The following is a 24,812-nucleotide window of genomic DNA, read 5'->3' as shown; positions in this document are numbered from 1 at the left end:
GCTTCTCAAAAATATTAGAGAAATTGGTGTGTAAAAAGAATTGAAAACCACTTCAATACTCACAACACCCTCAATAAAAACCATTTAGCTTTCAAAAAAACATGTCATCATACTTGGCTATTTTTTCGGTAACAAAGGAAGTTCTCGAGTCAATAAATAACACAATGTCACCTATTGGAATTTTCGGTGACTTGTCAAAGGCTGATTTTTATGGTTTGAATGGTAGCAACCAGGAGGAGGATTGGGTGGTGGATTGGGTCATATCTACACAGCAGAAAACGGAAGGTGGTACTTGAGAGTACTGATGGCATCTTAAAAAATATGCAGTACAAAGACATTTACTGTTTCTTATCTTCATCAACGAACAGCCACTTCATAAATTCATGTAAAACTGATGAACTTTCATTGCCAAATGTGTACCCTGTTTCCAGTTTATGTAACCCCACTAAATGTAAATTCACTCGTATATCCTATTCTGGAGTAGCTAATATCATAAAGTCCTTGAAGAATTTAAATTCTGTACGCTGGGATGAAATTCCTTCAAAAATAATAAAGGCAATCACCCATAGTATTGTACATCTTCTGTCCCTTATAATGAATCAATCTTTCGAGGAAGGATGTTTTCCCAATAGACTGAAGTATGCTGAAATACAACCTATTTTTTTTTTTTTTAAAAAAAGGCAGACACGATGAAGTTAGCAATTATCGACCAATCTCATTGTAATCAATATTTTCCAAAATATTTGAAAGAGCTGCATTAACCAGATAGTTAGTTATAATGATCTGCATAATATTATCCACAACAATCAGCATGGTTTCCAAAGAGGGCACTGCACTGTGCAGGCCATTATTACAAAAATTAATAGTAGTCTACATAAAAATATGAATGTATTGGGCATCTTTTGTGGCCTAAGTAGAGCCTTTGACACAGTAGATCACAAAATACTACTTCGCAAACTGCAAGCATATGGTTTTAGTGACAATTCGCTGAGATGGATGTCATCTTACCTATTGAACAGGAAACAAAGAATACCAATAGAAGAAACGGGTAAGGCATTCTTTTCAAGTTGGAAAGAAGACAGAAAAAGGTGTGCCACAAGGATCTATCCTTGGGCCAATATTATTCTTGTGTTATATAAATGACCTGCCAACTAACATAAATTCAGACATTGTTTTTCATGCAGACAACTCTGCAGCAATAGTCTGTTGCAAGAAAAGTCAAAATTTAATTAGTCACCTTCAGCAGCCTCTGGCTCAAATTCAGGCCTGGGTGAGAAATAATGGTCTGAAATTAAATCTAATAAAGACACAAATTACTCGCTTTACCACAAAACAAGCTGTACAGTATATACTAGAAATACCACATGAGGACAATCACCTTGCCACCACAGACTGTACCAAATTTCTAGGTGTAATGCCAAACAAGAATTTAACAAGGACAGGCCATGTAGATGCCATGTGTCACTGCCTAAATAGTCTAATATTTGCAATGAATGTTATAAGCAGTATAATAGAAACACCAGTCAAAAAAGTTGTATATCATGCATATTTTGTACCTGTGATTAGATATGGTAGAATGTTTTGGGGATCAGAGAAAACAAGCTTACAGAGCTTTGGTTGTCTTTTAATTAATGGGTGCAATGGTTTGATGGTTAGTAGAGAGATGTTGACAGAAGATTGCTGGAGGAGGGTTGTCATAGCATGTTACAGGTTGTACGGCATCATGCTGACCCTGCATCTGCATTTCTGTGAAGCAACAGTTCAGTTAATTTGTGAATGTTTTTTCTGCTTGTTCTGTTAATTTTTATTTGTGTGTGTGCGGGTGTGTGTGTTTTGCTTTCTGTTCTAGTTCTGCATCTAATGGCATCATATTTTTTTGTCTGTTGTGTGTTTGGAGTTGCAAATTTCTTAAGTTGTCAACATGGGCTTGCATTTAGGTCTGTTTTTTCAAAGAAGTGTTGTTTCCTTGCCACAGGATAGTTTCCTAGCTAAGTTCATGGGATGAAACTGCTGTGTGTGGTGTGTTGTTTGCACACACGCACGCACACACACAGGCGCATTCGCGGGCGGGCGCGCGCACACACACACATATGCCCATGTTCATAGTAGTGTTCACTGTGGGTGTTTAGGTGTCTTTGTGGTTTTGTGTGTGTGGGTACTCATACCAGAAAAACAGCAAGAGCTCAAAAGCTACTGTTAATTTTTTTCTATTATGTGTTTCTGTTCATCATGCACAGTAATAGCCTTTCACTTATTTTACATATTTTTTCATTATGGGGTATATGTGTATTGTGCTTTGTGCAACTGTGTGTGCAGAGTATATGTATTTGTGTTTGGAATGTCTTTGACAGGTCTATTATGCTATCTTCCATATTTTCCTGATTTTGGAAGTTGTGTCACCCATATATTATTCAAAGTTTAACCAGTTGCATTTGTAGTATTTCAACTCATGTGCTGTGGTAATAATTGTTGCTGCTTGTTGATGGGTGTGTATGCACAAATTTATGAAGCATATATGAGTGAAAGCACCAGTGAAAGTAGCCTTGCATCTGCCTTATAAAGTTTTGCTGTAATAGGGCTTTGTGGAGGATATGGAGTAGACGGGTGTGCCCGTTCGAGTACTTGACTGTATCTTTCAGACTGTGAGAGGTATCTGAGAGGTTTAATTTATGTCCCTTTCATCCAGCTGGCATTTTTATGAGGTTAGAATGATAGTTTAGCCATCCAATTTTCCAGGTGTCATAGCTTTTTGTTACAAGATTTGTTTTCTTAATCTGGTACATCTACATAATTACTGTGCAGTACATAAAATATGAGAAGACGACGACTCATCTATAGGGGATTGGTTGGTATCCTCTCATTTTGTGTATTGCACCATCAGAAACACTTTCAAACTTTTCTCCGCTGTTCTACTCTTGAATAGCATGTGGGAAAAATGAAAACATCTAAATCTTTCCATGCAAACTCTGATTTCTCTTATTTTATCATTAGGGTAATTTCTTTCCATGCAGGTGGAAGTCAACAAAATATTGTTGATTGAAATCTAATGATAAAACATCAGCACATGAAAAACTCCTTTGTTTTGGTGACTGCAACCCCAATTCATCATATCTGGTAAGAATCCCACATTGTCCATCCTCCAGAAGAGGATGGACAAGTATAGTGTAGGTTGTCTCTCTGCTACATCTGTTGCTCATTTTAATTGTTCTACTAATAAAACATAGTCTCTGGTTCACCTTCCCCTCCTCTGGTTTGCCTTTCCCTCAGCATTTTCTGTGATAGTTCTAATTTAAGCAGTTCACAATTGCAATCCCTATGTATGTAGTTGAATCAACAACTTCTAAATTTGTTTCATTTATCATGTAACTGAAATGTAATGGATTTTTCTCAGTATTCATATGGAAGACTCTACATGTTTTATTATTCAATGTCAATGGACCATTTTCACACCATGAAAGTGTCTTGTCTAAATAATTTAGCAATTCATTTTCATTTTCTGATAACGTCACTGTAAGCAATCTAAGATGGGTATTCTGATTGCCTCCTAAATCATTTATACATGTTAGAAGAGCAGTTACTTTGAACCATGACTTTTATGACAGAAAATCACATATCAAGTCATACATATGAGATGATACCCCATAAGCATACAATTTGATTACAAATTGCTTGTGAGGATCCGTGTCAAAAGCCTTCTGTAAATTAAGAAATATGGGATGAATATGAGATCCCCTGTCATTGCACTCATCATTTTGTATGAATAAAGATCTAGTTGTATTTCACAAGAAGAATATTTTCCGAAAATAGGTAGTTTTCTCTGGTGTATTTCATAATGCTGAACACAGTATATGTTCCAAAATCCTACTTCAGATTGATGCCAATGATATGGGTCTATAATTCTTTGGATTACTTTTGTTTCCATTTTAGTGAGTGGTGTGACCTGTGCAACTTCCCAGTCTTCAGGTACAGGTCTTTTGTCAGGAGACCAGTTATACACAATTGCTAAAAATTGAGCTACTTTGTCAGCAAACTCCTGAAGTAACCTAACCAGTTACAGTCTGGAATGGCAAACCTTCTTTTAATAAGTGGGTTAAGTTGCTTCATTACACTGAGGGTATCTATCTCCAACTTATTCATGTGGGCAGCAGTTCTTGATTAAAATACTATAGCATTGCCACACGAAGAAGTACTTATGACAGTCGTTTGTACAGGCCTAGTGTGCAAATCAGTGAATAAGCAGACACAGTCATGACAAGAGTCATACATGTGAATTTTAAGCACCTAAACTATACCAAAAATACATTAACTCATTAATTTTATGAATAACATGCAGTTCTCAATGGCAGCTAAATTGATATAGATGAAATTGTTACAAAAAAGTGTCTATCAGAGGAAAGAAAATTAAGACAGTGTATGATGTTACATTACAGAAACTTCCATCGATTGGGACTTTAATTTGTTGACATTAAATATTTTATAAAAATTCCTGTGACACAGTCCTTATGATAATTTTTGAATAATGTATATTTTGCTAAAAGTGAAAGAGTACCTTGCTTGTTCACTATAGTGTCTATTGGATGATGAAAACATTTTCCTCACACCAGGCACACCTGAATAAAAAAAATTATGCATTCAGGCATTTCACAGACATTACTAGTTTTATTTATTTATTGGATTGGCGATAGAAATGGCTGTGGCCACTGTTCTGGATATAGTGCCAGCATAGCAGGGACACTTGATCAAATTAGTAAAATGTGATGATGCATAATGACAATGCAGAAATGACTGAAGTTTAACAATACTGTTCCACTGATAAACCTGAAACAACAAAGAGAAACTGAAAATTATATTGCCTGACAATTTTATGAAAAGTGCTTTACAATGATGAATTTTTTTTAAAAACAAAAGGCCACATTACTCTATTAGTTCCAGGTGGAATCCGAATTATAGGCCAGGTTGGAGATTTTTTCCACCCTTCAAATGAGTGCTGCGTCGTCCTCATTATCATCTTATCACCACAGATGCGTAAGTTGCTCAATGTGGCATTACCTGAAATAATACTTACACAGGGCATCCAGATGGGGTCTCCTGGCCAACAATGCCACATGATCATTTAATTTTTTTGTCATCCTCCTAAAAAGGTGTCATTATATCGAAGCCAAAAGTCCAACAAAAGCAATGAATTATTTTCTGCAAATGGTAAGAAGAAGTTTCAGCTGTAACACTGAAAACTATTCTCTCTCATTTTTCCGGTTTTTGCTACATCAATTACAAGACTTGGAAATAAGCAGTCCTGTTTCTTTTTTTTTTTTCATTTTTGGCTCTGATTTGCCTTAATGATCCTGAATACAGAGATAAAGGTGCATAAACAGTAATCCACTGATAAGAATCACTGACATTGGTGTATACGAATGTGTAATAGCATTCAACTGCACAAGTGACTGTCTTTTTTTTCTCAGAATGATAAAATGTCTGCAGGAAACCTGATTGATTGGTGTTATATGCAGCTTTTATGAGATAACAAGAAGCTTCATTTTCACATTATCTACAAATTTCTCTATAGTATTACCTGTTAATTATGTCTCCACTACGCATTTATATAAGGTAAACTTTGTAGTTTTGTGATTTTCTTTTCTGTATATTAACTGAATCTCTTTAACCAGGTTGCAGAAGCCTGGAAATCAGTAATATTCATCTGCTTTGCAATTTGGAGCACCTGGTCTCATAGATCTCCATGGTAATGGTGCACTGACTCTCACGAGCAGTTCTAAAGCTTTCAAAATTTTCTTTCACATGTTTCTTAGTTTCATTTTGGCATGTATTTTATGCAAATCTTTCTTCGATTTATGCAGTTCCTTCCATTGTTTAACCAGATTTACAGTGTTTTCTTTCTCATTAAAAGCCGTGACAGTACATTTTTCTCTGGGCTTGGAAGGTACTCTATTTTTATTCTGGACCTTAATTAGCACAATGATCACTATTTAACTACAATTCATGTATTTTGTCTGAGTATTTCATTTTGCTTCTAATGTTTCCAAAATTTCTAATGAAATGTCGACAGCATTGATATGAGTGTCCAAGAAATTAACAAATAAATAACACATACGTATGTCTTCAGATGAAGTAGGTGATTTTGATAGCATATCATGTTCTTTGTGTTTCATATTTCCAAGGTTGAAACATTAACTGGATGCTGTGAAACTCTGGAACCTGTACAAAGACAGATGATACTAGCAAGCATATACCAAGAAATTTTAAAGAAAATTAATCGTGTCTTATCTCCATAGTCAACACTTAGCAATACCACAAAGGCAACAGTTAATTATTACAGACATTATATGAGCTGCAAATCTGAGTAAATTATAACTATGAACAACTGTGTCAAAGCAACTATCAATGGAAACTGAAATTCACTTAACAAATTACAGTCGCATTGAACCGTATTATGTGTTTACTGATGTGCTTTCAACCATGGATGTGTACCTGCCATGTTGTGCATGCCATCTACTACATCTATAGCAGGAGTGTGTATTTCATGAGTTGAGTTATAAATTTAGCAAATTTCAACATTTTTTAAAAATACTTGTAGTGTGTCTTATCAGCTAAAATTTTGACTCTGCCTTTCTTTTAACGTGTTCTTCCTGTATAAATAATTTCAAGGAAGGTTTTGACATGTCAGATTGGACAGTTCCCTTGTATGTTTTGAGCATCTCTAAACTGTTGAGCATCTTGGCACTTTTGTGTTCTATTAAAACTGACATTCATTTTTTGTTGCTTCTGCAACAGTGCCCTGACATGTTTGTATACCATGATGATCTGTCCCACCTCTTATTAATTTACTTCATATAAAACTCTCAACTGTCATCAACACTAATTCATTGAATTTGAGTCTTATTGGGTTGAGTCATGCATAGAATGGAAGGAATGGAGAATGTGTATTGGGAAGGCGCCATACCAACATTTACCAGTTTTTCTTAAATATATCTATTTTGCATTTATTTTTGGAGGATTTGGATGTTATACACTCCTAGAAATGGAATAGTGGTTGGAAGAATTAAATTGTGATGTTCTTCTAGTAAATGTACACTAGTTAACTCATAGTGAACATGAATTAAGAGGATCTTATTGAAACCAATTAGCAACAGGTTACTGTAGAACAAATTTGAATCATGGTGGTGTTTCAATCTTTATCAAAGAAATAAATAGTTTAGAATATGAAATCAAACAATGGAAAGTCCAGGATAGAATGTAACAATATTATGAAAAGGGTAGTTGCTACTCACCACTTAGCAGAGATGCTGAGTAGCAAACTCAGCATCGCTGATATAGTGAGTAGCAAATCAGCATCTTCACTATATAGTGAGTAACAATTATCCATTTCATAATATTGTTAGAATATGAAGTGATAGACGTAAGTTTACTATGTATAGAAGCAGTTTTTGATGTCCCAGCAATAATGGTACCAAGGTAAGAGCTATTTTAGCTATATCAGCAAAGCTGGTACTTTTTGCCAATGATACAAGTATAGCTATCACACCCGACAGACAAGAATTAACTGGCGAAATTGTAAACGATGTTTTTCAGAAAATCATTAAGTGGTTCTCTGCAAATGGGCTCTCATTAAACTTTGACAAAACACAATATATACAGTTCCACACAGTAAATGGAATGACCCCATTAATAAATATAGACTTTGATCATAAAGCTAAGGTAGAATATTCAAAAATTTCTAGGTGTATGCATTGATGAGGGGTTGAACAGGAAAAAAACACACTGAGGATCTGCTGAAACGTTTGAGTTCAGCTACTTATGCTATTAGGGTCATTCCAAATTTTGGTGATATACATCTTAGTAAATTAGCTTACCACACCTATTTTCATTTTCTGCTTTTGTATGGCATCATATTCTGGGGCAACTCATCATTGAGTAAAAGTGTGTTCATTGCACAAAAGTGTGTAATCAGAATAATTGCTGGAGCTCAACCAAGATCATCCTGCAGACACTTATTTAAAGAGCTAGAAATCTTCATTGTAGCCTCACAATATATATATTCTCTTATGAAATTCGTTATTAACAATCTGAACGAATTCAAAAGTAATAGCAGTGTACATGGCTACAACGCTAGGAGAAAGGATGATCTTCACTACTCAAGGTTAAATCTAACTTTGGCTCTCAAGGGGGTAAATTATGCTGCCACAAAAGTCTTTGGTCACTTATCTAATAACATCAAAAGTCTGTCAGATAGCATTTAAAAGGAAATTAAAAGAATTTCTTAATGGCAACTCCTTCTACTCATTAGATGAATTTTTGGATATAGTTAGTGGGTAATTTCCCAACCTCCACAAACAAATTATTGAGTGTCATGTAATATTTTGTCTAATGTAATATCTTGTATAGACACCCCTTTTATTAACCTGACATGTTCCACATCATTACTAAGTGTCGTATTCATGATCTATGGAACAAGTACTAATCTAATCTAATCTAATCAGTGTACCACTCTCCTCGTAATAACACAGAATTATTCATAAAAAAATCTTGAAAAATTAATAATGATGCTTTTCAAAACTAAAAATTGCAGACTTATGATATTTGGTGATATTAACATAGATATTAGGTATAATACCAAACATGTGAAGCAATTATTAGACATATTAAAATTATTAAACATCTGCTGTCTAAATGACAAACCCACCAGGCTTAGTGCTTGCTTAGATAACATAATTTCCAACATTCAGCCAAATAAAACCAGATTTGGTACTGTAAACCTCAGGATCAGGGCAGTCAATGAACGTAAATTGAATGAGGTAAAAACCAATCTTAATCACATAAACTGAAATACAATACTCATACTGATATGTCTGCCAATAATTCAACACAGAAATTTTTTGAATTATTAGTAGAAAACCTTGATTCATGTTGTCCCAGATATCATAAAAAACACAAAGCTGAACTGGAGTAATAAACCGCAAGTACTGAGAAACCAGTACACACCACACCTGCACAAACTTGGGGAAGAAATGATGGTATAGTATGAGAGTTTACAACAGAATCAAGCTAAAAAGGAAGCATACACAGTTGCAAGGAGAGTGTATAGATCAGAAATTATAGCAGTCAAGAAGAAAGCCAATGACAATTATATATTCCATTTGACAAATAAGTGTAAACCAGCATGCAAATTTAACAAGACAGAGATAAGCTCCGAAAATAAACACAACAACATTCCAATTTCATCAAACACATTAACTGCATGATCTCATTTTTCTACTGTCAAAGCAGTTGAGATTATCATCATAAAGATATATGACTCTTTTGAGACTAAGAAAACAACCTGTGCAACTCTTTTAGGTTTGAGGAAAACTTTGACACTGTCTCTCACAGTATACTTATCAAAAAGCTTCTGTAATACAGAGTTGGAGAGAATGCTCTTCACCTTACTGAGTCATACCTAAGCAGCAAAAAGCAGATGATAATTATAAACAACTACAGGTCACACTCATAACCTGTTACAAAAGATGTTCCACAGGGCTCAGTACAGAAATCCTGTTCATTGTATATACACACCTGGAAATGGAAAAAAGAACACATTGACACCGGTGTGTCAGACCCACCATACTTGCTCCGGACACTGCGAGAGGGCTGTACAAGCAATGATCACACGCACGGCACAGCAGACACACCAGGAACCGTGGTGTTGGCCGTCGAATGGCGCTAGCCGCGCAGCATTTGTGCACCGTCGCCGTCAGTGTCAGCCAGTTTGCCGTGGCATACGGAGCTCCATCGCAGTCTTTAACACTGGTAGCATGCTGCGACAGCGTGGACGTGAACCGTATGTGCAGTTGACGGACTTTGAGCGAGGGCGTATAGTGGGCACGCGGGAGGCCGGGTGGACGTACTGCCGAATTGCTCAACACATGGAACGTGAGGTCTCCACAGTACATCGATGTTGTCGCCAGTGGTCGGCAGAAGGAGCACGTGCCCGTCGACCTGGGACCAGACCGCAGCGAAGCACGGATGCACGCCAAGACCGTAGGATCCTACGCAGTGCCGTAGGGGACTGCACCGCCACTTCCCAGCAAATTAGGGACACTGTTGCTCCTGGGGTATCGGCGAGGACCATTCGCAACCGTCTCCATGAAGCTGGGCTACGGTCCCGCACACCGTTAGGCCGTCTTCCGCTCACGCCCCAACATCGTGCAGCCCGCCTCCAGTGGTGTCGCGACAGGCGTGAATGGAGGGACGAATGGAGACGTGTCGTCTTCAGCGATGAGAGTCGCTTCTGCCTTGGTGCCAATGATGGTCGTATGCGTGTTTGGCGCCGAGCAGGTGAGCGCCACAATCAGGACTGCATACGACCGAGGCACACAGAGCCAACACCCGGCATCATGGTGTGGGGAGCGATCTCCTACACTGGCCGTACACCTCTGGTGATCGTCGAGAGGACACTGAATAGTGCACGGTACATCCAAACTGTCATCGAACTCATCGTTCTACCATTCCTAGACCGGCAAGGGAACTTGCTGTTCCAACAGGACAATGCACTTCCGCATGTATCCCGTGCCACACAACGTGCTCTAGAAGGTGTAAGTCAACTACCCTGGCCAGCAAGATCTCCGGATCTGTCCCCCATTGAGCATGTTTGGGACTGGATGAAGCGTCGTCTCACGCGGTCTGCACGTCCATCACGAACGCTGGTCCAACTGAGGCGCCAGGTGGAAATGGCATGGCAAGCCGTTCCACAGGACTACATCCAGCATCTCTACGATTGTCTCCATGGGAGAATAGCAGCCTGCATTGCTGCGAAAGGTGGATATACACTGTACTAGTGCCGAGATTGTGCATGCTCTGTTGCCTGTGTCTATGTGCCTGTGGTTCTGTCAGTGTGATCATGCGATGTATCTGACCCCAGGAATGTGTCAATAAAGTTTCCCCTTCCTGGGACAATGAATTCACGGTGTTCTTATTTCAATTTCCAGGAGTGTATAAATGACTTGCCCTCATTTTTGCCATGTGAGGCAATACTGTACACAGATGATAATCTCTATTCACACATCCAGAAGAGCTGTGACATAATGTAAGTGCAGCAATAAACTAATGCACCAACTGGTTCCATGCAAATTATTTACAAATTATAACAATAAAATAGGAGATTTTTTTTCAATCTAAGTGTCTCCAATGAAAATAAAAAAATAATCAAACTATTATATTTCCACATAGATCAGAAACTCAGCTGGACAAGTCATACAGAAAAATTGTGCTCTAAACTTCCTTGACTGATTTATGTGCTGTACAGATTGAGGAGTAAGTAAGCAAATCTCTACTAGTATATGTATATTTTTTTATTTTTCCTCTCCAATCTTACCTGTGGAATTCTTATATGGCTAATTGCCCAGCTCAAAAACTGTATTCAAGTGGCAAAAAAAGGCTGTCAGACTTATAGCAGCACTGACTCCAAGAGAATCTTGTAAAGATCACTTCAAAGAGCTCAATATTTTGACAGTCCCAAGCCTCTACATGTATAACTGCCTTCTCAGTGTCAAAGAAAATTTAAATAATTTTAACCTTTAGATGTCTGTACATGATCACAACATAAGGACCAGACAGTCAATTGATATGTCCTACGCTAGGCTAGCTAAGGTTCTCAGCGGCCACAAATGTCCAGCTCCCAGATTTTTCAATAGACTCCCAAAAACTGCCCATTATTTCCCTATAATACATTTAAGAATGTTCCAGCAGAGTGGTTTAAGAAGGAAGCATATTACTCCATAAAAGAGTATGAGGAATCAGACTTAAGTGACATAATGTTCTGACTATTTTCATACAAAGTTGTAACAAATAACTGATTAAAGGATTCCTACATACATAATTTCCAAGGTTCCTACGTACATAATTTTCAAGGTTCCTATATACATAATTTGCACATTGCATGTAACAATGCATCACTGATATAAATACCATGATCCCCCGCCCCGTAGCTTTACCCCTGTGACTGTCTAACTGTCCCTGCTGCAGGACTTGCCGTATGCACCATCCTACCACCACCTATAATAGCCCTGTAACTGGCAAAACATGTGTTATCAAAGTGAGAGCCACCTGTGAAACAGCACATATCATATGCCAGGTATTATACTATTTACTATTTTTCGGATCTACCAGTAAACCAGAATGATGAAGAAAATCGGCTCCCAATATTCCTTTTGAAACACCTGCTGCTATAAATGGCCATTCAAACTTACAGTTAAGACCTAAATCAATAGTTAACAGCTTTGACCCATAAGTTTTTATTTCAGAACCATTGTGGCATAAAGACTAAAGTCAGAGGGTTCAAGTTTCTTAGTTTTGACACTGATATAACAGACAAATCTGCACCGCTATCTACCAGATAAGATGACTGGATCTACGGAACATGAAATTAATAAATAAAAATAATAAATAAATAAATAAATAAAGTACACACTTTTCAGGTTTACACTATGAACCAGATCTGAAGTGATAATAACAATATTTACCATTTGCTATGGAATGTTCTGTTTCTACTCTGCTGTGCGATTTGGATCTATTTGGTTCCTGAAGCATCTTAACTTCATTTTCTAAGTCTAATTTGAAGCTCCTCAGCTTACTGCATCTCCACTATATGACTGGCCATCTGCGCAATTTTGTCCATCCTTTCTTCCGATATCACTGATATCTATCAACTATTACTAGGAGGTTTATTGAGCCACAATGTTTTTAAAGCATTTTCTGACAAGTTGGTCCCAGTATAATTTCGCATTTTTCATAATAACTGGCTAGGTTTCATATCACTCAGTTCCAACCCATTCAACAGTTTTTTAATTTTATGCTCCTCACTCTCCTTGAAAAGTGTTAAGAGTCATTCTTTTGCCAGTGAATATTTATTACTTTCATCACTGGTTACCAGATCCCAGATGTTTTCAACATATTTTGGTTCAAGCTGGGCCAGCAGGTAATTGAACTTATTTGCTTTCATTGCGTTAGCAGCGATTGTAAACTGAGCTTCAGCTTGGCAAAACCAAATATCAGGCTTTTCTACCCAAAAGGGAGGAAGCTTTATGCTTACCTTATTGATTTCTGGAGTACTCACTGGCTTGCCCCCGTCAAGTCCCCTTCCTGTCAACCTTTTGAGTATTTTTATTAAATACGATCTGCGACGAATTTCAGCAGATTCCACATTGGACAATTTGCTGATAATTACATTGGAGGTTTTTTTTTTTGTTGCCTCACCATTCATGTCGTGGTCGTCACTTATAGGTGGTGTCTAACTAAGGTAAACACACACAAATAAGAACTTATAACTTCTTAGTTATATAATTTTATAGGACATGAATCAGCATATTACTTAGGCAACAATACATTTACAACTCTCTAAAACAAGACAATCTTCCTTTGTCTCTTGTGATGTCACAGAACATATATATCTGAAGCCAACTTTATCAATGTCAAAACACTCACTAACACACACCAAAACACTATATGGTAGAGCAATCTGCTCCCACATAGTTCATGATATTCTGAATTGGCTTCAACTTCACTATCTTAAAACATTCCTTCATTCATTGAAAACATCTTAGTCAAATAAAAAAAGACAACAAAGAGAAACACTTTGCATACTATGTTAAAACATAAGAAAATTTATAGGAAGGTGATTAAAAAAGCTAAAACAATGCACAATGACAAACTAGCAGTAAACACATCATAAGAAATATGGAATATAATAAAAAAAGAAATAAACAAGAAAGTTCAAAGTCAACAGGAGATTGTTTTAAAAGATGATCATGGTGTGTTACTGTGCCTGCGAAAGGCAAAGGTTCTGAGTTTGAGTCTCGGCCAGGCACACAGTTTTAATCTGCCAGGAAGTTTCATATCAACGCACACTCCATTGTGCATCTGGAAACATCCCCCAGGCTGTGGCTAATATCCTTTCTTCCAGGAGTGCTAGTTCTACAAGGTTCGCAGGAGAGCTTCTGTGAAGTTCGGAAGGTAGGAGACGAGATACTGGCAGAACTGAAGCTGTGAGGACGGGGTGTGAGTTGTGCTTGGGTAGCTCAGATGGTCGAGCACTTGCAGGCGAAAGGCACAGGTCCCAAGTTTGAGTCTCAGTCTGGCACAGTTTTAATCTGCCAGGAAGTTTGATAAAAAAGTTGTTGTAACTGATGTAAACAAAGTATTGCCAACATCTGCAACTAGAGTTTTGGAATATTTACAAAATTGGTTTAAAGTGAACAAATTAACTTTAAATATTTCAAAAACTAATTACATTCATGACAGGAGAACGAAGTCACAAAATGACCTGGACCTCAGAATACAAAATAAAGAAGTTAAGAGAGTAGCTGACACAAAATTTTCAGGTATCAACATAAATGAAAATTTATATTGGAATGCCCACATCAACTATCTAGCTAGAAACTTAAGTTCTTCTTGCTTTGCACTATTTTTAATTAGCAATGTGTCTAGTAAAACAGTGTAGCAGAACTGTCTACTTTGCTTACATTCACACTGTTGTTACCTATGCCCTCATTTTCTGGAATTATAATACAAAGAATCTAAAAATGATCTTCACACTACAGCTGTTAGAATAATTACAAAAAGTCCAAGGTTAACATTCTCCAAGCAGCTACTTCAAAACCAACTCATATCTGCGTTCATATAATACAAAAATGTGCAATGATATCTGTGTAAAAAGAGTAAACAAGGCTATTACACAGAAACAAACAAAAATCCAAGGTAGAAATTGTATAACGAACTTTCAGCACATATAAAAGAAATGAAGCACTATTCAAGTTAGCAATGACCAACTGCTTTTACAGTGTAAATAAGTACCTTTGACAACCTAGTTGCAGGTAATTTTATTCATGTTCTATGCTGATACTATACGCCATAGTCAATGTTAATAGTGGTTTCAGTCAAATGTTGTGATCTGAATCACTATTTTGAACAGAAGTGTGACAACTATAATTGTTTTTATTTCAGTCTTAACAATAACCCATGAAAAAAATCTTTTTTGCAATAAATCAAAGTTTTATATATTGTTTAGTGTAAGTTTGTATAGAGTACTGTGCACATGTGTATTTGTACAATATTGCACATCCTTATATGTGGCCGAAGTGGCCGTGCGGTTCTAGGCGCTTCAGTCTGGAACCGCGTGACCGCTACGGTCGCAGGTTCGAATCCTGCCTCGAGTATGGATGAGTGTGATGTCCTTAGGTTGGTTAGATTTAGGTAGTTCACAATTCTAGGGGACTGATGACCTCAGAAGTTAAGTCCCATAGTGCTCAGAGCCATTTGAACCTTATATGTGTATAAGTGTGTGTTGTTATAACCTTTAATCACAATAATTGCGTGGATTTTCACACTCTCTCTTAGAAACAATAGCTGATCACATGATTACAACTCAGTCTCTCGTATTCGACTGCTGTGCCGTGACATGCGGCCGGTGCCGTTCGTAGCTAGGTGGCGCTCCCGCGCTCATCCGATTTGCGGAGCGCCTCTATCGCCGTTTGTGCGTACTGTCGTGGCGGCACTGTTAAATGTCGTGGCACTATCACAACACTTTTCCCCCCTTGAAAAAAATAAACACTCACTTCCTTGGAGACATGGACAGCGCAGAGACATCCATGGCCTCTTGTGAGGCCCCGAGGAGATTCCGCGCAGAGACACGAGAGTATGGTCGAAAATGTCCAGGACGGAAGCTCGTGCATGGAACGTGCCTCCTGGATGAGATGATGGGTGAAAACTCCGGAGCAGCATCCATAGGTGTCATTGACCTGGGAGTGTGCTCCAGCGAGATGGGTCCCGGAGAAGGCGGCGTCGCGACTGGGGCCAGTTCCGGAGTACTTGGAAGCGGCAGCGACGGCGGCTGCATCAACACGGACGGTAGATCGGCAGCAGCGACAGGACTGGCGTCTCGGGCTGGTGGAGGCGAAGGATGGGGCGGTGGCACAGGCGTGGCCACCACTCGTGGGCGCATCTGGTCGTAATGGCGAACAACTGTGCCGTCGCCCGTACGGATTTCACAAAGCCGGCGGCCGCGAAGAGCCTTGACCACACCTGGAATCCATTTAGGGCGAGATCCATACCCTCGTGCCCACACGTCGGCGCCCACCGAGTATTTTCCCGCACTAGGGGACACAGTACAAGGCCTGACAGGGTGAAGCAGGTGCAGTAGAGTGCGCGGTTGGCGGCCATGCAAGAGTTCAGCAGGGCTGCGATCACCCAGAGGCGTGAAGCGATAAGAACTCAGAAATTGCAGCAGGGCGTCATCTGTGGAAAAATCACTAAGGAATTTTTTCATCTGGCATTTGAAAGTGCGGACAAGGCGCTCGACCTCCCCATTCGATTGCGGATGGAAGGGAGGTGCGGTAACATGATGAATCCCTTGTCCAGTACAAAAATCACGGAAGGCCTGCGAACAGAACTGAGGGCCATTGTCCGTGACGATCGTGGATGGAAGACCTTCTAGCGCAAAGATTTTGGAAAAAGCCAGCGTCGTCGCCGCAGTGGTGGGCGACGGACATCTAACAACAAATGGAAACTTCGAGAAGGCGTCAATCAACAGTAGCCAATAAGTACCAAGGAAGGGGCCAGCAAAGTCAGCGTGCACCCGTTCCCATGGCTGAGCTGGATCAGGCCACGGAGAGGGCATTGTACGAGGTGCCGCCAGTTGTTGAGCACACTGGCCACATGCAGCAACCATATGGGTGATGTCCGAATCAATGCCGGGCCAATAAACGTGCCTGCGGGCCTGGGACTTAGTCTGAGAAATACCCCAATGGCCTCCGTGCAACAGTTTTAGAACGTCTTTGCGAAGAGAGGCTGGCACCACGACCCGTGGAGATGCGCCATCCGTGGCCAGAAGAACAACACCATCACGAACAGACAGACGAAGGCGCAAGGCATGGTAGTTGCGAAGGGGATCCGATGCCCGGCCCCTGGTCCTGTCCGGCCAACCTCGTTGAACAAAACCGATCACCCGACACAGGACCGGGTCCCGCGCAGTAGCTGACGCGACCTGCGAACCTGTAAGTGGAAAGCCCTCGACTGCACGACTTTCTTCCTCATCAATGTGGAAACAGAGGAGTTCATCACGATTGAAAACAGGGTCGGGGCCCATCGGCAATCGCGACAATGTATCAGCATTGGCGTGCTGGGCCGTGGGGCGATAGTGAATCTCATAATGAAAACGAGACAAGTATAAGGCCCAACGTTGCAGGCGGTGAGCTGCCTTATCCGGAAGTGACGCCGAGGGGCTGAACAGAGAGACCAGCGGTTTGTGGTCGGTGATGAGGTGAAACTTAGAACCATACAAAAAAACGCTGAACTTTTTTAGAGCATAAATGATAGCGAGCGCCTCCTTTTCGATTTGAGAGTAACGCCGTTGCGCCTCGTTGAGGGTCTTGGAAGCATAGGCAATGGGTCGTTCCGACCCATCCTCATACCGATGGGCGAGAACAGCCCCTAGGCCATACTGTGACGCGTCAGTCGCCAGAACCAAGTGCTGACCCGGACGGAATGTGGCAAGACAAGGCGCCGACTGCAAATGAGCCTTCAGGCGGACAAAAGCCTGCTCACACCCGTCGGACCAACAGAAGGGGACGTTTTTGCGTAACAGCTGATGCAGAGGATAAGCTACCGCTGCTGCGGATGGAATGAATTTGTGATAATAAGCAATCTTGCCTAGAAACGCCTGAAGTTCTTTGACCGTAGACGGCCGGGGTAGAGCGTTAACGGCCGCAACGTGCTCACAGAGAGGGCGTATGCCCTCACAGGACAAGTGGAAACCAAGATACTCAATGGAGGGTTGGAAGAACTGTGACTTGTCCAGATTGCACCTCAACCCAGCCGAATGCAAAACCCGAAACAGTGAACGTAAATTACGAAGGTGCTCCGCAGTGGAGGCTCCCGTGACAACAATGCCATCCAGATAGTTTATGCAGCTGGGAACGGAAGCCGTGAGCTGTTCCAAAAACCGCTGAAAAATGGCCGGTGCGCTAGCGACGCCAAATGGTAATCGCTGGTACTGATACAACCCACAAGGAGTGTTGATAACGAGAAATTCCTTGGAAGGAGCGTCCAACGGCAACTGATGGTACGCCTCCGATAAGTCAAGTTTGGAAAAGAACTGGCCCCCAGCGAGCTTGGTAAACAACTCCTCAGGACGAGGAAGAGGATAAGTGTCAATGAGGCTCTGAGCGTTGACAGTGGCTTTAAAGTCACCACACAATCGCAGACTCCCGTTTGGTTTAGAAACCACCACGATCGGCGATGCCCATTCGCTGGAGGTAACCGGAAGGAGAATCCCTGAAGCTGTTAACCTGTCTAGCTCAGCCTTGACAGGTGCACGCAACGCCACCGGAATAGGGCGTGCCCGGAAAAACTTAAGGCGAGCCGTAGGTTTAAGAGTAATGTGGGCTGCAAAATCCTTGGCACAACCCAGACCAGCAGAGAACACGGACGAAAATTCACAACACAATCCATCCAGCTGTTGATACGGAATGTCCTCAGATATGAGGTGCACATCGTCATCAATGGAGAACCCGAACAACTGGAAAGCATCATAACCGAACAGGTTTTCAGTGCCCGCATGATCCACCACATAAAACGTGAGGGGCCGAACAACAGACTTGTAGGCAGTGGAAGCATCAAACTGGCCCATGATAGGAATTTTCTGCTGATTATAAGTCCTCAGATTGCGCGTAACTGGAGACAAAGGAGGGGAGCCCAACGCCAAATACGTGCGAGAATTAATGAGAGTTACTGCAGAGCCAGTGTCCACTTGCATGCGGATGTCTTTATTCAGAACACGAACAGTAACAAACAACTTATTTGTTTGAGAAAGCACACAGTGAACATCCATGTCCGACGCCTCGTCCTCGTCGACAGGAACTTTATGGGACTGACACACAGGAGCAATGTGGCCTTTTTTCCTGCATGAATTACACGTGGCCCAACGTTTTGGACACGCAGCCCTGTCGTGCTGTACGAAACAACGGGGGCAAGAAGGAAGCGCGGAACGAACCGGCTTCTGTGGTTGCTGGTTTCGCTGCGAGCGTTGCGGCCCAACGCGACGTTGTTTACGCGAGTGAACCTCCGCCACATATTCGTTCTCCTGTGCAACAGGCAAATTGTCCTTGTCGAGAGTTGACTGTACAGCGCCTACATCACACCACGCGTCTATTTGCGCGCCAGCAGCGTGAGACACTTCAAAGGATTGAGCGATGCTTAGAACTTCCAACAACGACGGGTTTGGCAGTTGTAGGGCACGTTGCCGAACTTCTTTATCAGGAGCAAGCCGTAGAATAGCATCCCTAACCATTGAATCAGCATAAGACTCGTGATGAGTGTCCGTGACAAACTGACATTTCCTACTCAGGCCGTGTAGTTCCGCCGCCCAAGCCCGGTAAGATTGATGGGGCTGTTTACGACACCGGTAGAACGCCACGCGGGCGGCAACGACGTGGGTGTTTGTTCGATAATAGGCAGACAATAAGTCACACATTTCTTGGAAGGACAGGGAGGCTGGTTCCCGCAGAGGGGCTAACTGAGATAGCAGCTGATAGACTCGAGGGGAGATCCAAGATAGAAATAACGACTTACACATAGGAGCGTCGACAACGCCGAAAGCCAAGAAGTGTTGCCGCAAACGCTTCTCATAATTCTCCCAGTCTTCAGCGGCCTCGTCGTAAGGAGGGAATGGAGGCGAAGAAGAGGAAGACAGACGATGAGTAAGCGACGTCGACAACGCCTGAATCGCTGCCGTCAGCTGTGTTTGTTGTTCAATGAGCGCTTGCATAAGCTGTTCCATGTCTGCCCCGTCACGAACACGCAAATCCACAACGCGGTGAAAATATCCCGACCTCGTCGCCAAAAAGTGTTATAACCTTTAATCACAATAATTGCGTGGATTTTCACACTCTCTCTTAGAAACAATAGCTGATCACATGATTACAACTCAGTCTCTCGTATTCGACTGCTGTGCCGTGACATGCGGCCGGTGCCGTTTGTAGCTAGGTGGCGCTCCCGCGCTCATCCGATTTGCGGAGCGCCTCTATCGCCGTTTGTGCGTACTGTCGTGGCGGCACTGTTAAATGTTGTGGCACTATCACAACATGTGTCTATATCTACACATTTATTTTTGTATACTATGTATCTTGTGATGAAATCCATGCACTGTACATTGTCTCTGGATGAACAAACTACCAGTACTACTACTAGTACTATAATACAGGTGTTTACTTGTCAAGTCTCCAGTTCAGGAAAATAGCTACTGACAGAATTTATTACTGATGCTAATTGCTGACTTATTTCATGTGTGAATGATCATTTTCCACCGTTGGTGTTGATCATCTTTATCAGTTCTGGGAAAATTACAATGTCTTTAACTTCAGCCCTGTGTTGATAAAGCTCCACAAACCAAGTATTGCCAACATCTGCAACTAAAGTTTTGGAATATTTACAAAGTCAGTTTGAAATGAACCATTTAACTTTAAATACATCAGAAAGTAATTAGATCCACTCTGTGAAGAAAACTGACAACTTAAAGTTGTATTGACAATGTTCTAACTAATTATGGATATGAATATGTGCATAAATTTTGTCTGCATCTAGGTATTTAGATAAATGTGCTTTGTTCATTGAGCTCCCAAAGACAGAAAGGAATTGTTAATATTTAGTAATTAGCTAAAAGAGAAAACATGGCCTTTTGATCATTGTAACTCAATTGATGAAAACTTTGAGAAATTCCTAAATAGTTTTCTTGGTGTCATTACTGAAACATTTCTACCTAAACTTGCAGCAATAAAATGACAAATAAATGAAAGTGGATTACTCAGGGCATAACAATTTTCAATGTAGAAGAAATATAATAAAGATATTGATTTCACTGAATATGTTAGATTCTATAAAACCATATTTAAAAGAGGTGTCAAGGCAGCAAAACAATTGGCAGATAAGAGGCTAATTTTAAACCACAAAAATAAGAAACAGACTGTATAGTCAGTCATTAAATCTGCATTAGTTGTTAAAGCCGGTAACCAAGACATTTCAAAACTTGGCAACTCAAATACTGGTAATGAATTCTTTATAAATGTTGCAAAGTATCATGTAGATGTAACAGATTATCACAACAAAGTAAATACCCTTGGCCTAAATGAAAACTGAAAACTTAACAACATTTTTCAAAGTTTCTATGACGCATGTAGAAAATGCTACCCTAATATTAAAAATCAAAAAATCTGCAGGTTGGGATGGAATATCCACCAAAGTTTTTAAAGCAGTACACAATAAAATTGTAAACCCACTAACTCAAGTGAGAAATCAATGTTTTGAAGAGGTATTGAAAGAAGGGATCAAGAGAGATCATGGGATATTACCATCCTATATCAATTCCCTCAGTCACACCTAAAATATCTGAGAAACTTGCTGTTGCCCAAATCTAAAACTTCATTTCAAAACACTGTATTATTCTAAACAATCAGTTTGGTTTTCAATAGGGGGAATTCACCACAGATGCAGTGAACAATTTCCCTGAGAAAATAAGTAAATCATTAGACAAGAAAAACAAGGTGGCAGGAATTTTCTGCGACCTCACAAATGTGTTTGATTCCCATGCATTGCTTATTTACAAACTTGAAAAGTATGGCATTAGTGGCATTGCCCTACTATAGCTTCAATCCTACTTACCAAACAGAAAGTAAAGAGTTAGCATCTCTTTAAAGGGCACAAATTATTTTTCTAGCTTAAATAAAATATCTCAGGGTGTTACACAAGGCTCCATATTAGGCCCAGTTCTATTTCTCTTCTATGTTAATGGCTTACCATTAAATATCAGCTCTCCCTTAGTTCTGTTGGCAGACGATACTTCTGTCTTTGTTGAAAATTCCCAAATTTGTGATCAGTACTCTTAGTACCATAGAAACTTGGTTTCAGTTAAATAGGTTGAATCTAAACATATCTAAGACTCACATGATGCAATTCAAAACCAAACATTCAAAATGTGAGGCAGATTAAGATTGTTCACAACTAAGATATAGAAGAAGATGACTCAGTCAAATTCTTTGATTTAAACACACACAAAAATTTGAGCTGACAGGCACACTTTGAATACCCAGCAAACCGGCTGAACAGCTTTGCTTTCGCCATCCACTGCAACTGCCACGAACCCACAAAAAGTAGAATGTACAAGCTACTTTGAATCTATTACTAGATACGGTATCGTTATTTGGGATACTTCAAGAACCATAGCGCAGATGCTAAAAGTAGAGGAAAAAAACTTATTCAAAATATGTGCACTGAAAATCGTAAAGAACCATGTCATCCATTATTTAGAAAACTTAACTCTGCCATCCACATAAATATATGAGATAATTATTTTTCGTACACCAAATGTGAATTACTTGAGGGAAACTATTTTGTTCATTCACATGATACTAGATACAAAAAATATTTTATACTTCCTACCCACCACTTAAACTGTATGCTCAGGGACCTCTATACAAGGGATTGAAAATTTGCAATAAATTAAAAGGGAACAAGTTAATGCAGATGAATTTAGGTCCACTTAAAAGAAAGCTATATGAGGTGCTGACACTGAAATGTTATTACTCAGTGGATGAATTCATGCAGGACAAACTGAAAATTTGAGCTGGATGCAATGTGTTATATATTCCAACAAATATCATTATAGTCTTATTATTTATTTTAGTGCTATTATTTATTAGTTTAAAAAATATTGTGACTGTATTATAAATTGTCGACATGTTTCCTGTGTGCAAACCAAATGGATTGCAAATGTATGTCATGAGAAATTTTCTTGTCAAAGCTCGAGCCCTCTATGCAACAACTTGCCATATCATAGTCATCATTCTTCTGTGTGGAACAAGAGTACATTGAATCTGGCTCCAGCCTTTCTGCACAACTCTTTGTGAAATCTTGTGTTTGTTGCACTACTTCAGACATGCCTTACAAAACTCACTGCCTGAGAGAGTCCATTCAACAAAGCAGGTGAAAGTGTTTTCACTGTTAAAGCATAATGATGTGTAATACAGTGGCCTAACATTGCATCTCAGACAACTTATTTTAAGCCCACAGCAAATGCCCACTATGGAAGGTGCTACATCCACTGATATACCTAACAACTTATCTTATTTTCTCAACAAAATTCTTCACTGATCACAAAACATCTTGGATACATGTGCTAGTGTCCAATGATCCTGAGGATAGGTATTCTTCTTTCATGCTGTCATCTTTTCTGTATTGAACGTAGACAAGCAGCTGTGAACAAGATGCAATGTCCGCTGATTCATCTAATTGCAGTGCAAAGAAATGGCTTGATTTTGCTTCACTGATAACACGTCCTAAATATCCAAACTCAGGTCCACAGTATGACTTCTGAGAACGTTGTTAGAAAGAGATATCTTGTTTATCTTTTCCTATGTTGCTCTCCTGGAACTAACTTCACTACATTTAGTAAGCAAGACTTCATGAGATCCTTTCCTGTTGTAAGAGGTTTCTTGGTTTCAGCTGTTCAAAGAGCATTTCAGTGTGAAGCTTAAAGACTAGCTTCGGCTGAGTGGAAAAAATGCATGATGAATCTATATGTGAACTTTTCAGTGAAGAAGTCAATGTATTTTCCACTGAACTCAGTATGACTTCTTTTAAAGGGAGTCTTTTAAAGTTTGTTGCTGGATTTCATTTTCCTGCTTTTAACACTTTACTTCCCACAACACACTGGAACTTTTAATCAGCTTTATCAACTTTCATTGTAAAATCATGTCATAGAAAATGTTCTTTGGATGATATTTTTTTCCCCAATGGCATGGTTGCTGAAAGAAGGAAAAATTGTCTAAGTATGCATACATAAGAGCAAGAAGCACCTTATAATGCATTTTTGAAGAAAGGAAGTGTCACAAAAATATGACATTCTTAGCCATGAATATAATGCAACTGATGTTTATTATACTGATGATTTTAGGGTTGTATCTATTTACAATTCAATTAATGTAATTAATGTAATTTATATTTTGCCACATATGTTTCATCACAATGTTTTATAAAGCACCTTCAGTAATCTGAAGTACATGCATATTTGTATTGCTATGCTTTCTTCATTTTAAGTTTAATGTGTGTGTTAACATTGCACTCTTGATTACCTGACGAGGATAGAGAAGACCAAGCCAGAGTGGCAGCCCTGGATTTATATACAAGAAAGAAAGAGATGTTGTTGTTGTTGTGGTCTTCAGTCCTGAGACTGGTTTGATGCAGCTCTCCATGCTACTCTATCCTGTGCAAGCTTCTTCATCTCCCAGTACCTACTGCAGCCTACATCCTTCTGAATCTGCTTAGTGTATTCATCTCTTGGTCTCCTTCTTCGATTTTTACCCTCCATGCTGCCCTCCAATACTAAATTAGTGATCCCTTGATGCCTCAGAACATGTCCTACCAACCAATCCCTTCTTCTACTCAAATTGTGCCACAAGCTCCTCTTCTCCCCAATTCTATTCAATACCTCCTCATTAGTTATGTGATCTACCCATCTAATCTTCAGCATTCTTCTGTAGCACCACATTTCGAAAGCTTCTATTCTCTTCTTGTCTAAACTATTTATCGTCCACATTTCACTTTCATACATGGCTACACTCCAAACAAATACTTTCAGAAACGACTTCCTGATACATAAATCTATATTTGATGTTAACAAATTTCTCTTCTTCAGAAACGCTTTCCTTGCCATTGCCAGTCTACATTTGATATCCTCTCTACTTCGACCATCATCAGTTATTTTGCTCCCCAAATAACAA

General features: G+C 39.8%; 1 protein-coding gene across 1 annotated transcript in view; it reads right to left on the bottom strand.

The window, feature by feature from the left end:
• LOC126349891 (mutS protein homolog 4-like) overlaps nt 1–24,812 on the bottom strand; it is a 259,596-nt gene that overhangs the window by 20,870 nt on the left and 213,914 nt on the right. Inside the window, exon 14 of the mRNA XM_050002468.1 lies at nt 13,079–13,276. Coding sequence (XP_049858425.1) covers nt 13,079–13,276 — 198 coding nt within the window. The remainder of the gene's footprint in view (nt 1–13,078; nt 13,277–24,812) is intronic.

The sequence above is a fragment of the Schistocerca gregaria genome, chromosome 1, assembly GCF_023897955.1.
Source record: "Schistocerca gregaria isolate iqSchGreg1 chromosome 1, iqSchGreg1.2, whole genome shotgun sequence".
In the NCBI taxonomy this organism is placed as follows: Eukaryota; Metazoa; Arthropoda; class Insecta; order Orthoptera; family Acrididae; genus Schistocerca; species Schistocerca gregaria.
Note: the sequence above shows the minus strand (reverse complement) of the source record. Positions and strands in the feature narration are given on the sequence as shown.